The 14,486-nt window shown below is 36.7% G+C and overlaps 1 protein-coding gene and 1 non-coding gene across 2 annotated transcripts in view; one reads left to right on the top strand and one right to left on the bottom strand.

Annotated features, from left to right (window-relative positions):
- TRAM1 (translocation associated membrane protein 1) overlaps nucleotides 1-14,486 on the bottom strand; it is a 32,923-nt gene that overhangs the window by 14,178 nt on the left and 4,259 nt on the right. The window contains exons 2-6 of the mRNA XM_017544613.2: nucleotides 10,416-10,479; nucleotides 8,231-8,352; nucleotides 7,996-8,112; nucleotides 6,686-6,744; nucleotides 4,903-4,987 (exon numbers count right to left, since the gene is read on the bottom strand). Coding sequence (XP_017400102.1) covers nucleotides 4,903-4,987; nucleotides 6,686-6,744; nucleotides 7,996-8,112; nucleotides 8,231-8,352; nucleotides 10,416-10,479 — 447 coding nt within the window. The remainder of the gene's footprint in view (nucleotides 1-4,902; nucleotides 4,988-6,685; nucleotides 6,745-7,995; nucleotides 8,113-8,230; nucleotides 8,353-10,415; nucleotides 10,480-14,486) is intronic.
- On the top strand, nucleotides 14,347-14,453 carry LOC119473914. The gene has a single exon (XR_005203171.1). It is a non-coding gene; the product is annotated as a small nucleolar RNA U13 (small nucleolar RNA).

Below are 14,486 nucleotides of genomic sequence, written 5' to 3'. Positions count from 1 at the left end.
TGGGGGGCTAATGCAGGCAGATTGCTTGAGCCCAGGAGTTTGAAACCAGCCTTGGCAACGTGGCGAAACCCCATCTCTAAAAAAATTACAAAAACTAGCCAGGAATGGTGATGCATGCCTGTACTTCCAGCCACTCAGGAGGCTGTAGTAGTAGGATTGCTTGAGCATGGCAAATTGATGCTGCAGCTGCAATGAGCTGTGATTGTGGCCACTGCACTCCAGCATGGGTAACATAGCAAGACCCTGTCTCAAACCAAACAAAACAAAACCCCAAAATCATTTTTATGTTAATATACCTTAACAATTAAAATGTCAAAAGTATGAATTAGTGGTATGTAAATATGGTAAAGCAGAAAGGTGGCAGATAAATGACTAGGTATAAGAAATATTGCCATATTCTTTCATATGTGTTAGCCAACACTCCAAATGTCAAAGGAGAAAACAGACCAAGAGAACCCTTATAACTTAGGAGGGAAGCTTTTTAGTTTTTAACTGATGATTGAACTCATTTTATTCCATAAAAATTTGAGTAAGGCAATGTTTAAAAACAAAAAACTAATTTGTTGGAAAAACTGTAATGTAATGTAACTACTTAGGAAGTTTTTCTTTTTTAGTTTAAAAGAAATTCAAGTAAGTTTTTTAAATTCACACTGCTGAATTAGAAGAGAACTTAAGTTGCCTACTCTTTTCTTCTCTGACAAGACTAAAAACACTATTATAAATTAAAAACAAAATACATTTCAAAAAGCCATTCCATCTCTGATCTTTTGTCTTTAAATTTCAACCCAATTAGGTGAAACACAGTTGTGCTTGACATTAGCTAAGAAAAAAAAATCCACAGAGTTCTTTCTTAAGTTCAGATTCAACTTTGTATGTTAGCCCTGCGTCTCCTTTTTAAAAAACATGATCTCGCTATGTTACTCAGGCTGGAGTGCAGTGGCTATTCACAGGTGCAATTATGGTGCACTGTGGCCTCCAACTCCAGGGCTCAAGTGATCCTGCCGTCTCAGCCTCCTGAGTAACTTGGACTACAGACATGCACCACTGTGTCTAGTAGCCTTACCTTTCTGATAGTCAACCGAGTCAATAATAATAGAGGGTAAAATGCCATCACTAGGTTCCCTATTCACAACCATCAAATGCCTAAGCAAAGTTTTAAAAACAGTATCTATAGCTTTCAAAAAGATAGAAGTATCAAGAAACCTTTTTCTAAGTAAGGGTCCATTCAGCTATGAACAAAATAACCAGTGTCTCTAAAGCAGTGTTTGTACACTCAAAGCTTACCACAGAAAAGTAAAAATGAGTAAGAGAATGGGCAGCTAAGTACTTGTGTCACTTACAAGCTGAGTGACCTTAGGTAAGCTAATTAATCTCTCTGTTTATTGACAGTAACAACAATAATACCACCCCCCCAAAAATGGCAGAAATGAGAATACCACAAGGGGTGGTAGGAATTGTGGTTAACTTAACATACACCCTAGATAAAGGTATTCCCAAATGATTACAAAAAATACATGGAAGTGGGAGTGGTGTACAATAAGTTTTATTTTATTTTTTTGAGATGAGCCTCATTATGTTACCCAGGCTGGTCTCAGACTCAGGCCACCCCTTGCCTCAGCCTTCCCAGTAGCCAGGATTACAGGTGTGCCACCATGCCTGGCTTACCATGATTTTTAAAATGAGAAATTTTATCTAGAAAATGGCTAATTTTAGCATCCCCCAACGTTCTCCAGTTATCACTGGGGTTACAGCCCCAGTGGTGCAGCGTTCACATGTCTGAAGCTGACAACAAAGACTTGCCTAACACCAGCACCATGGTCTCTGGACATACACATTCACATGGGTTGTGGGGAAAGGGAAAGAACAGAGAAGGCTGGGTGAAATCATAACAAATCCTAAAATCGTAAATAACTTCAAGTACTATTTTCAGTTGTTATTCCAAAATCCTTTTATTAAAAAATGTAACATACTTCAACAAATTTATTTTTATAAAAAACACATTTCTTGACTATACTAGGCTGAAAAACAAACTAAGCTGAATATCACATATATGCCCCAAATATAAGGCAAAGATTTCCCCCCAAACCCCAGATGATGCATCTTATAATTAAATCTTTACAAAGCTCTTGTATTATAGAGATCTGCATTGACTATGTTGAACAAATAAATGTTTGCATAAGACACATACACCTGAAAACTTCAACCAACGCCATTTTTAAAGGTTCATAGAAGTCTAATGGAGGAACCAGTAAGACAGAAGAAAAGGTGATGTGGTCTGGAAAAAAATTCATTATGAGGAATGACAGATATTAACATAAAAGTTGCATATGAAAAGTGTAACAAAACTTTCATGAAGCCGGAGGGGGGAAGATACTATTTCTAATACTTTATATGATATGCAATTATATGTATGTATAGTTAAACTAAAATTGAATATCAGAAATAAAACATTTGGCTACTTCATGACTTCCCTAAAAGCTCATATATTCAAGATGTCTAGGAAATATTTTGAATCTTCTCCATGGGCAAAATGGAGAACTGTTTATATACTGAGGTGTACACAGCATACATAATTTAAGTTTTCTCCTTAAAATAAACTAAGTTATTTGTGACTAACACACCTCTGGAACACACCTCTTGAACTACTAACAGCGTTCCTTTCCTATTTGTCTGTAGGACTGGTTCAAAACAATCACTGTACTAGTTTCTTCCAGTAAAGAGTTCCTCCAAAAATAATTTTCATAGAGTAAATTTTAAGAAACTGTTTAACACATATGCAGCTGCTACTTTCAAATTATGTTAATTACTTGAAACAGTTACTTTCAACTGTCATATGCAGGTGTTAAAAATAGTTTCAGTTAAATTCTAAGTTATGCAAATTATTCCATAAAAATTAGATTGCATTTCTGGAGAAGTGCCATCTGGCAGGAGCTGGTAAGAAAAGAGCTTTAGGAACTAAAATGAACAATTGCTTTGAAATGTCCCTCCTTACTTACCATAGTCAGTGAATAAGATATAGACATGGATTAATAATGAAATCCAGAGCTTTTTGTTCATGAGTATACAAATACTTGAAGAAGGCTTTAAATATTGGAACCATGCTAATACATCAAGAAACTATTGATACTCTCAATAGCGCTGTCCAACAGAACTTTCTGCAATCATGGAAATGTTCCATATCTCTTCTGTTCAAAATGGTACATACTAGCCACAGTGGCTAATAAGCACTTGAAATATAAGCTAGTGTGATCAAAAAAGTCAATTTCTTTTTTTTTTTTTTTTAAGTTCATCTAGATGTGACTAGTAGTTACCATTTTGGACAGTACAGCCCCACAGTATCTATGATTCACATTAAGCACTAACTAAACATTTGGAAGGGCTACTGGAAACCAGGCCTAACAATTTTATCTGAAGACAGTTCTAAGTCAAGGGTTCAAAAATAAAAGATCTTCATCCTATTCCTTACAATCAATATAGCTGGAGAAAAAATCGACTTTATAAAAGAAATCAGCATAAAAAGAGCTTAAGTGTCATAACACATGGCCTCTAATTTGGTGCTGTTTTCTACTCCTAGCAGACAACATGAATGACAACAGACACACAGAACACAGACTCCAAACAGTAGCGAATCAAGTGCCTATACCACGAATTAACTATTTGTAGCACACATAAAAATAGTGTTTTATGGCTTTTGAGTAGGCAAAGATAAACTAGTCACCAGACTGGTTGTCACACTTTTACTCTGAAGTTTTCTCAAAGTAAGGAGATTTAAAAATAAAAACCCAAAACATTTTAAATTCGGGAAAATGTAAACATACATACAACAGACAGAAGATTCTGACATACCTATAACTCAATCATTATTAATAAATGACCAAACTTGTTTCATCTATATCCCTCTTCACTTTCCTTCACCTGATATTATTTTGAAGTAAAATTCCCCATAGGATTTCATATATGAGAATTTAAAAAATAAATAAATAAATAACCTCCCAGGAAAAAAAGGGGAATGAAAGTACTTAATTTATCCTAGGGAAGAGGTGTTCCAGGAAAAAGAAATGATGTGGCAGGATTACAAAACTAGAGACTGTCAGTGTGCATGAAGCACAAGGAGAGAGCAGAGGAGGAGAGAAGAGGAAGAGCTCTCTGGGAAGAGATGGTGCTGATGGGAGAAACTCTCACGGCACAGTTGAGCAGCATTACTCCAGCTTAACGTAATAGGGAGCCAGTACAGGTGTCAGAGGAGAGAGTTAAGGTTAAGTAAAGGAAATAACTTTTATGATAGCATGGAAGCCTGACTTCAGAAGCACTGAGGGTAAAACTAGGAAGGAGGATTTTGCAGTGCTCCAGCAGTTTACTTACTGGTTCAAATTAAGCAAACAAATGTCCTTCCCATATGCTAAAAAGGGAATGCTCTACTCATTTCAGGAGAGGCTTTGCTGGTGAATATTTAAATATCTTTTACTTTTTTTTCCAACACTGATTTTTTCTTTAGGACTTACACACAGAACTGTTAGTTGTAATGTGACTAGCCCTTTTTGCCTCACTTGTGAAATAAATTGCTAAGAATATGGGTAAGATAAAACAAATATTACATTTAAAAATTTGTTTAAATTTTAATTTACATTACCACTAATGTAATTTTAAGACAAGCCATTAACATATCAAATGTAAAAAATTCCCCTCTAAGCTAAAATACTGACTGAAGGTTTTTTCCCCCAAGAAATGCTTAAGGATTTTAGACTTTGTGGAAAGAGGGGTGGTAGGAGAATAATGGAGTAAGAGTTGAGGTAAAAAGGATGGAGGAAGGGCAAAGATGTAAGGAAATACTTAATTTTAGAAAAATTTTTCCAAAAAAAAAAAAGACAAGACAATTTTTAACACTACAAAATCCCAGCTTACTTTTTTGGTTTTCTGGAAGTAGAGTTCAGGAAAAGCATGAAGCCAGTAAGCCAGCTGTGATATGTAGAAAAACTTCATTTGAAATCTGTAGAACGCAAGAAAATGAAAAGTATCTTTTAAAGCATAAATTAAAAAAAAAAAATAGTAAACAAACACTGGAAATCGGGACATACTAAGTAACCACCTTTGTTCTTATTCCATACACTATTCTGTATACCTTTAAATAACTCTTCAACAACCACTTTCCCCATCTCCCTGTGACAGTCCTACCACTGGACAAGTCCCCTGGATTAAACAGCTGGCAAAGATATCTGCAGAAAGCTACCGACACGTAAGCCAGTGGGAGGAGTCAGAGCTCCTATCATTTCATTAATACTGACTATAGTGTATCATGTTAGCTACTGAAAACATAATCCACACGTCTATACAGTTTCATCTAGACAAGAAGGGCAAAAAGACTGACACAAAATCAAAGGCTCATAGATTAATATACCTAAAACTGGGATAATCCCAATTTCAAATATCCTGTTTTTTTCTTTTTTCTTAGGCAAATATGGTAACTCTACCTGGTTGGAACATGGGGAAAGCCCCAAACAAATGGAGGCAGAGCTAGGATTAAAGAGAGTCAGAATAAGGCATACAAGGGCTCTCCAGGAGCTATATCATAATCAGTCTAGAACCAATACTCTCTTGACATTATATCCCTCTAGCCCTTTTGCTTCCTCTTTATTTTCCCTTCTCCCTCTCTTCCAGAAGTCTAAAATAGAAAACACAAAGCCAATCTGAAATAATTTCTCAGGGCAGGGGTGGCGGTGGTGGAATAGTTCCACATAAACACAGTATTTACAAAGTTCGTTGAACTAATAAAACTTTAGAAATCAGAGTATGATTCAGTAGAATGGGTATTACTGCTGGTCTTAAAACAAACATACATAGTCATGTTATTCCCTTCCTTCCTTCATAGCTTCTCCCTTCTCCAATTCTCACATCACAATGTAGTTACTAAATATTGTCTAGGTGACAAGCACCTGCAATCTACCAGGCACAATGAAGGATATAAAATAGTTTTTACTGCCACCCAGGCACATATTGCCTTAGTGGGTATGGGCACAATACAAGACTTACAAAAACAAAAAACAATTATAGGACAATCAAAACAATATATAGACACTACAAAAAGCATCTATCTACCAAAATGACAAATTTGGGGATACAAAAGACCAATACAGGCTAAAGTAGCAAGGAAAATTAATATAGAATAGTTGTACTAGAGCTGGGCTCAAATAATGAATAATTCAACTGACAGTCTCTGTAACCACTGAGCACTGCAATCTGGCAGCACTGTATAAACTAGAGAGAAAAAAAGAAACAATGCCTAACCTCATGAAGCTTCTAACAGAAGAGAATAAGAAAGGAAGATATGAAAAGAGACAGTGGGTGGGGACAAAGAAAAGGAGCCAAAGTATGGAGATGATGGAGTCATAAAAAGGAGAAAGGACGAGTGAAAAGAAGAGAAAAGAAGCAAGTACCAAATTAAGATTATGTTAAAATCATCTGCTTCAAGCTTACAAAGACGCTGAAAAGATTAGAATAGAAACATAAATAAAAAAGGACACAGCGTTGTTGTTGTTTTTTTTCTTATGGCAGTGGGACTGTCAAAGACATACTTTTATCTATTTTATGAATTTGCCTAAGTTCCCAAAGAGAGTAACAAGAATGAATTCTGATTACAGTGAAATGATCGTGGTCCTTAACAAAGAAAGGCCTGCTAAAAATGACTTACGTCATCAGGTTATGGGGATAAGCCCTCCATAAGATAGTTGGGTCTGCGATGTAGTTTTCCTAAGAAAGAAGATACAAAAATTAACCTATGAGTGTAATGCAAACTTCTTGGAAAACAAACACATTATTTTCATTTCTGAAACATTTACAGTTCCCCATACCAGGTTCCAAAGAGCCAAACTCTTTAGTTGTTTTATTTTCAATGCAAATTGAGTTGCTTTCTTGAGTAAAGCGAAAATCAGTGATATAAATCAGATATGTAATCAGGTAAGAAGTAATTCCTGGCCCTAAAAAATCTTTCAATCCTGCAGAATTAAAATACACGTAGGCAAACAAACACAAAACAACCAATAAACAGTAGTAGTACATAACAGAGGCACAGCAGCTACCAGGAGAGATGACTTTTGTCTTGGGGAATCAGAGGATTTCAGGAAAAGTTTGTAGCACCTGACAGGAGACAAAGGATAAGGGCACTACCACATTTTATGTAATTACATCCATAAAATACTGCCCAAATCTTTTTCTTAATCAGATCTATTTAGTGAGAATTACGGCATGTATTAAAAAAAATTTAAAAATAAATAAAACAAAATAGAAACTAACTTTTTAAAGAGTATTTTCCCATAGCAGTATAAATTTGATGTTTTTTTTAAATTATAATGGCTGTTAACCAAAAATGTACATATTACCTATAAAGTATTATTAAAGCAGCAGAGTAAAATGGCATGAGAAATGTTGTAAAGAGCTAAGTCTTAGTATACCTCCAACATGAAGTGCTTTACCCTAGAAAACTGTTATTCATCTCTAACATAGTGATTAAAAAGAATTATGTGTCTGACAAACTTAAAAGTATGTACACTATAGGACACCATATAAATTTAAGGGATTGTTATCACTTATATTAAAGCAAATACTGCCCTTCTTTTTCTCATTAGAGTGATACAAATAAAGGTTCTGATTGCTATAACTGAAAACTTATACAACAGTTAAGAAGCCTGGAAAACACTAGGGCTGTTTTTAAAGGAAGAAATGACTGTGATCATTAAAACTCATGTAACCTAGTAGGAGTATCATTCACATCTTAAAGCTTTTTGCTGATACACAGGTATCTGTAAACCACTAAAAGTAACAATCAGACTGACTAAAAATGAGTAAGCCTTTCTGAAACAGTACACATAGTTTAGAATTTTGCCGTATAAAAAAATGCTGAAAAGAGATTTATCGCTGAAACTCTTAACATATACTGCTTCATTAGAGAGTTCCTAATCGTAGTTAAGGAAGGAGAGCAACAACATAAGAGGACATACTTACAGAGATTAGAATGAATGTTCCCCAAACACAAGCAAAAAGGTAGAATGCACTAAGCTGACCAGATTCATTAAACTTGCTATGTTTCGTTTTGGAGAAGTGCATTCGCCTGTTAATTTTCTAAAAATAAAAACAGCCATTAGTAATTAAGAATTATAAATTATATTTAATATATGACTATCAAATCATAGAGAGCTAGTACTTTATAAAGTATAGATTTCTAAGACTGCATACTTACATCCAACACATACTCTTGAATTATGGCATGAATAATTATCGCCACTAGCATGTAGAAGAAAACTGTAGCCAAATCTTTGATACCATAGTAATAAAGGGACGCTGATTCAGTAGCTTGTTCTTCTGAAGACCAAAAAGGACACACATACACAAAAATATACATAAAGTTATAAAAAGCATTAAGTACAACACAGTTATAGAAACAAAGAAGACTAACCTAATACAAAAGTTCTATACAAACATCATAAATAACATGCTCTTGGACATCTTGAGTCTTACGGGGCAATGAAAATCAAGACTATCTAGAAATCTAAAGCTTTAGAAATTACTTACAAAGTCTTGACATGTTAGTTACAGCCACCAGAGACCAAAAAACAGGGAAGAGGAGGCCACACTCAATAAACTGATATTATCCCAGGGGTATAAATTAGGTTGATAAAGTTATACTTAGCCTACTAACCTATTTTTTTCAAAGGACTTTTGAAACTTTCTACGTCTACTTTCAAACTACATACTAAATTATGATTCTGATGGAAAAACCGATTTGACCTGTATTTGGTTTAGTTTCGATCCATAAGCAGTAGAGATAAAGGCAACTACTAAAGTTGTTTTTAGCCCTTGCAATTGCTATACATTTTTCAAAACTAATCTTTATCAAATACTCGTGAATTGCTGACACTTGTTCTCAAACTTTATGTTTATGGGGAACATACATGTAAAAGAGCTTTATTCTTCTGTGGCATATTCAAATTTCAAAACAGTATTATAGCTTTGAGTAACATGATAACTAAATCGCTAAATGAAATATTTACAGAACTGTACATAACTGAACAAAAGCTCAATTCAGGGGCTAGGTGCAGTGGCTCATACCTGTAATTCCAACACTTAGGGAGGCCAAAGTGGAAGGATCGCTTAAGGCCTGAATTCAAGACTGACCTAGGTAATATAGTGAGCTCCATCTCCACAGTAAATTGAAAAATTAGCTGGGCATGGTGGTGTGCCCCTGTAGCCCTTGGGAGGCTAACTCGGGAGGATCACTTGAGCCCAGAAGCTGGAGGTTGCACTGAGCTATGAACATACTACAGCACTCCTGCCTAGGCAACAAATTTGGCAAGACCTTGTCATCTCTTAAAAACACACACATAAACAGCAACAACAACAACAAAAAACCCCAACTAAATGTTGTATACTACAACATCTTACATTCCAAATAAAAAACTCTGTGCACGCCGGGCGCGGTGGCTCAAGCCTGTAATCCTAGCACTTTGGGAGGCCGAGGCGGGTGGATCACGAGGTCAAGAGATCGAGACCATCCTGGTCAACATGGTGAAACCCCGTCTCTACTAAAAATACAAAACATTAGCTGGGCATGGTGGCGCGTGCCTGTAATCCCAGCTACTCAGGAGGTTGAGGCAGGAGAATTGCCTGAACCCAGGAGGCGGAGGTTGCGGTGAGCCGAGATCGCGCCATTGCACTCCAGCCTGGGTAACAAGAGTGAAACTCTGTCTCAAAAAAAAACCAAAACTCTGTGCAGGTTTACTGCCTCAACCAAAAAATACCCCATCCCTCACCCATGTTAGTTAATTATATCACTGTATTAAATTACAATCAGCTTCCAAGAAACACCTAATTTTTACATAGAATAATTAAGAAATAACATTTTTGAAGTAAAACCTAATAGTTTGGATGCTTTTACCACATAATTCCTAGAGCTTACCAATATTTTCTTGAATTAAAATAATTGTTAAAAGTAGTGAATAGGAAAAAGTGAAAATAAAATAATCTTAGAAGGATGGCTACTAGAGGTACAAAATATAACTTGCAGAAACACTAAATCTGTCGTGCTTTTAGAAGCCTTGAATAAACAATGACATTTAAACAAATTTTAAAAATATATTTTTGTATAATTTTCTTAGGAAAAGATCAGGAGGCAGAGAAGGCAAAACAAAGTTCTTTTATGGAATTTCAAGTCCATTCACAAATATATGCAATAAACAGAAAACATATATAGGGTAAAGTCAATCAAAAACATCAGATCTTGTATTACAAAATCATCAAAGTAACATTCAGTCACATCATGGATGAGATCTCTGATGATTAATACAGGGCCTAGTATTCACGACAATTTCCAAGTCTGTTCAATGGAGCTTCTATTACATAGAAAATTCTTAGTGCAAATTACCTACCTGTTGTGGGGAGGGTAACATTGTACTGAAGAGTAACAAAAATGATAGACGCTTTTGCTGTTATCTAGAAAGAAGGAAAAAAAAAAAAGATCAAGTCAATTTATGACCCTCTCCCAAATAAGAGATCAAGGGCAAAAACGTTATAAAATCTGTCCCTAAATCGAAGCACCAAAGGCCTCCTAGTTCCTGTGGTACCTTGATTGACATACACAATGGAAATTACTAATTACCGAGGAGCTAATGTAATTCACCAGAGTACCCTTCTGTGGTTTAGCTAAGATTGTATAATTCATCCTCAACTTTAAGATTTCAAGAGACATTTCCTGCAGTTCCAGAAAACAGTTATTGAACAAATAATGATTCTCTAGCCCTTTACAATGAATAAAAAGTTCTTATTAGGAAAAATTTTGAGCGTAAATAAAATAAAAGGAAACACAGTTAGCACGAGAAAAAAATAGCAAATGTAGAGTTTGTGGTGTGGGTGTGTTAGTATCCCCACACACCTAGCATAGCTAAGTGATCAGTAAGTGTTTAACTGACTTGACTACTGGCAAAAATAAACTGGTCAGAGCAGAAAAATGGAATGCTTATCCAGTATTTATAGGCACCAGGCAAAGTGCTAGACAAGAAAGGATAATACAAAGATGGAAAAAATAATCCCTGATGATAAAGAGCTCTGCTGTGTGAGAAGCACAGGTAAATAAACCGTTACGGTACTATAGAGTAAGTGCCAATCACTTACACTGTAGGTACTTGGGATTAAACAATGAACTTTATTGGTTTTGTTTCTGGGGTAGAATGAAACGAAGCATGCTCTGGAAAGGCTTCTCAGAGGAGCTGCAGCTGTGTCTTGCTGGGAAATAGGTGTTTCCTTGGTTCACAAAGGGGATGAAGAAGGCAGCAGAGATAGAGGAAACAGCATGGCAAGGTCAAGCAGCAGTGAACACAAGGCCAGGCATAGGACGCACATCAGGAAGTGTTAGAAAAGACTAGAAACATTATTGAGTGTTAGAAATGACCCTGTTTGTTGAGCTAAGTAGTTAAGATTTCATTTTTGCACAACTGGAGAATTTTGAGGATGAGAAAGTTCATGTATGCCTTTTAGAAGGACTGCTGTCTGTGACCTGCTAAGTGGTCTTCAAGGCCCCTTCATATCCATTCCCCACACTGCACCTAGAATGATTTTCAGATCGTGTTACCTCACCCCCTCCCTACCTGCTAAAAATCCTTCACTGGATTTCCATCTTTCTAGGAGAATGTGGCCCATAGGACTCTATGGTCTGACTTTTCCCTCTGCCTCTGCAGCCTCATCTCAGACCATTTCCTCTTGCTCCCTTGCCTCCTGCAGCACCTCACACCACAGGGTCTCTGCACATGCTGTTCCATCTAAAATACACCTGGAAATCTTTTCCATAAGATCTCAGTTCCATCACACCTTTTCAAGGAAGTCTCCCCATCTTCCTAGAGTAGGTCATTTCCTTTGTTAGATTATCTCAGAGAACTATGTTCCTTTCCTTCAAAACACATACTCTGGCCTGATTATATTAATAATTTCTGTCTGGCCCATTAGAAAGTAAGTTCCATTAGAACTGGAACCATGCCTGTCTCCACTCATCACTATATTTTCAGAGCCCAGCACGGGGCCTGGTACATATTAGGTAAGTAATCAATACCACTGAATAAAATCAGTTAAAGCACAAACTGGAGTGAGCATGCAGACAAGAATGAAACTTCTTTGGTAAGCTAGAAGAAAGAGTAGAAGGTTATTTATTGATGCCTACAGCTCTGGGAGATATGCAGTAAAGCAGCAAAAACCTGAGTCTAAAACTCAGTAGGGAGAACCTAGCTTAAATAAAGATTTAGGAGTCTCTACAGATGATAGGTGAAGCTGTGAAAATACATAAATCATATATGGAGAGTGAACAGTATTTGTAGAGAAGTAGGACAACATCAGACCCATGGAGAGAACAGGCAAAAAAACAAAACTTCAACTCACCAAAACTAATTAAAAATGGTTAGAGAGACAGAAAAGGAAATAAAGAGAGCTTGGTGTCCTAAAAGCCAAAGAGGAAACATTTCCAAAAGGTGTGGTTAATAAAGTCAAAGTTTCAAAAGAGATGTGGGAGGAAAGAGTACAATAGACAATTAAGAAGTCATCAGTGGTCACAGCCTGAGTGATTCCAACTGAGTAGTGGGAGCAGGAACTGCGTCGCAGTGGACTGAAGAGCACAGAGGCACAAAGTGGTATCCAGTAGATACCAGGTCAAGATTTATGCTGTTTTTAGGATAGGAGAGATTGAGCTTGTGTGGGGGCAACAGTGAAGATACCACGGAAAAGGGAGGAGAAGTTAAACACACAGGATAGAAGGGGAGTAACGGATGGAAGCATAATGGTAGGGAACAAAATCTAAGGACTGAGCATTGCACTCTTGAACAGCTTTCCTCTTAGATGGGAAGAAGGCAGTACTGGATGGGACAGATAAGTTCAAAAGACAGGAAAATGAGAAAATCTGTGCTTGATAAATTTTTATTTTCCCTGTGTGGGAAAAGAGCAATGTCACATATTAAGCAAAATGGGGATGTGAATGATGACTATTTATATAGTTCCCAGAGGGGAAGGAGATGGCCAGGGAAAGTAAAAAGATAACTGGATGCTAACATCTGAGGTTAGAAATCTTTGATTTACAATATTATCTACCAGCATGAGTATGACTTTCTCTGGCAACCCTCAGCAATCTGTGAATTGAGAGGCACAGAAAAGGCCAATAGCGGAGTAAAGCCTGTAGGAAGAAAAGCAAAACAATGAGGGGGCTAATATACTGGCGAAAGGGAAAGGGGGCCACGGTAACACAAAAGCTCAGACTAGGTAGGGAGCTGACTTGTGAGTACTAGAATGATGGAGGTGAACAAAACATAGGTTGTAGCTGAACTCTGCTATCCTGGAATTCAGGAAGTGGAAGAAGTCAGCCCTGCATGATAAAGCGCAGGAAATGGACACGAAAGTGAGTTGCTGAACTGGGTTACATATGAAGGTCTCTTAAGTAGAAAAGGCTACTAAGGCTACTCTATTAAAATTTGGGTCATTCACAAGGACTCATTAGAGCAGAATGATGACACAAGTCTCCAGTGCAACACTACTTTCATGTGATTATTTTTAGTAAAGTTGAGTGGTTACTACATTTCATTTAGTTATCTTTGTTTAGACTATACACATATAAACACTCTCTTTCACACACAAACACTCCATATCCCTGTTTCCAGTTTGCAATATGAAGTCACCACTGTCACACCTAAGAACACTTTATTAAAGAGTCCTTTATAAACAAGTGAGATTCTTCAAAGATAAATTTAGCATTAAATTCTAAAAGCAGCAAAAAGTAGACTATCCTTTTAGCCAGGCTTCCAAATAAAATTAAAATCTGGCCTCTAGCTGCTTTAGCATGTGACTTTAAACAGAAGAGGAGGAAAATACTACACATCCCCAAAAGTTTAAACTTTAAGCCAGCATTCATGCTCCTAACCATATCCAGGCCTCCTAGCCATGCCAGCATTGCTTTAAACTTACACCACAATTAATTGGTAGTAAGATAAGTTAGTTTAGAATATAAATAAGCTACAGAAATATATAATTCACTCAAAAGTAAAAATACCTGAGTTTATGTCATTAGTTGGGGCTTGGTATCTTTTCTTGTTATATAGAGATGTGAACTATTTTGAACTTGTTTTAGAGGAAGGTGTGACTACTACATGGACTGGATCCCTGAAAAGTAAAGACAATTCTGAATATCAAATTCCACTTCCAGTGGGGCTCAGTGGCGTATGCCTGTAGTCCCAGTCACTCAGGTGGCTGAGAGGAGAGGATCACTTGAGCCCAGGAGGTCAAGCTTCAGCCTAGGCAACATAGTGAGACCTTGTCCACAAAACAAGAGAGATCCTTTTGTAGTTCACAAGTGTAATGATTGGGGTTTCACACTTATGTGTGAGGTGTGTCTCTCCCTCAAACTTTGTTTTGACCTCAGCACCACAACCTGTCTGCCATGAAAAGAAAGAAAAAAGAAAATGAAAAAAAAA

The sequence above is a fragment of the Cebus imitator genome, unplaced genomic scaffold (genome assembly GCF_001604975.1).
Source record: "Cebus imitator isolate Cc_AM_T3 unplaced genomic scaffold, Cebus_imitator-1.0 Scaffold9, whole genome shotgun sequence".
NCBI lineage: Eukaryota > Metazoa > Chordata > Mammalia > Primates > Cebidae > Cebus > Cebus imitator.
Note: the sequence above shows the minus strand (reverse complement) of the source record. Positions and strands in the feature narration are given on the sequence as shown.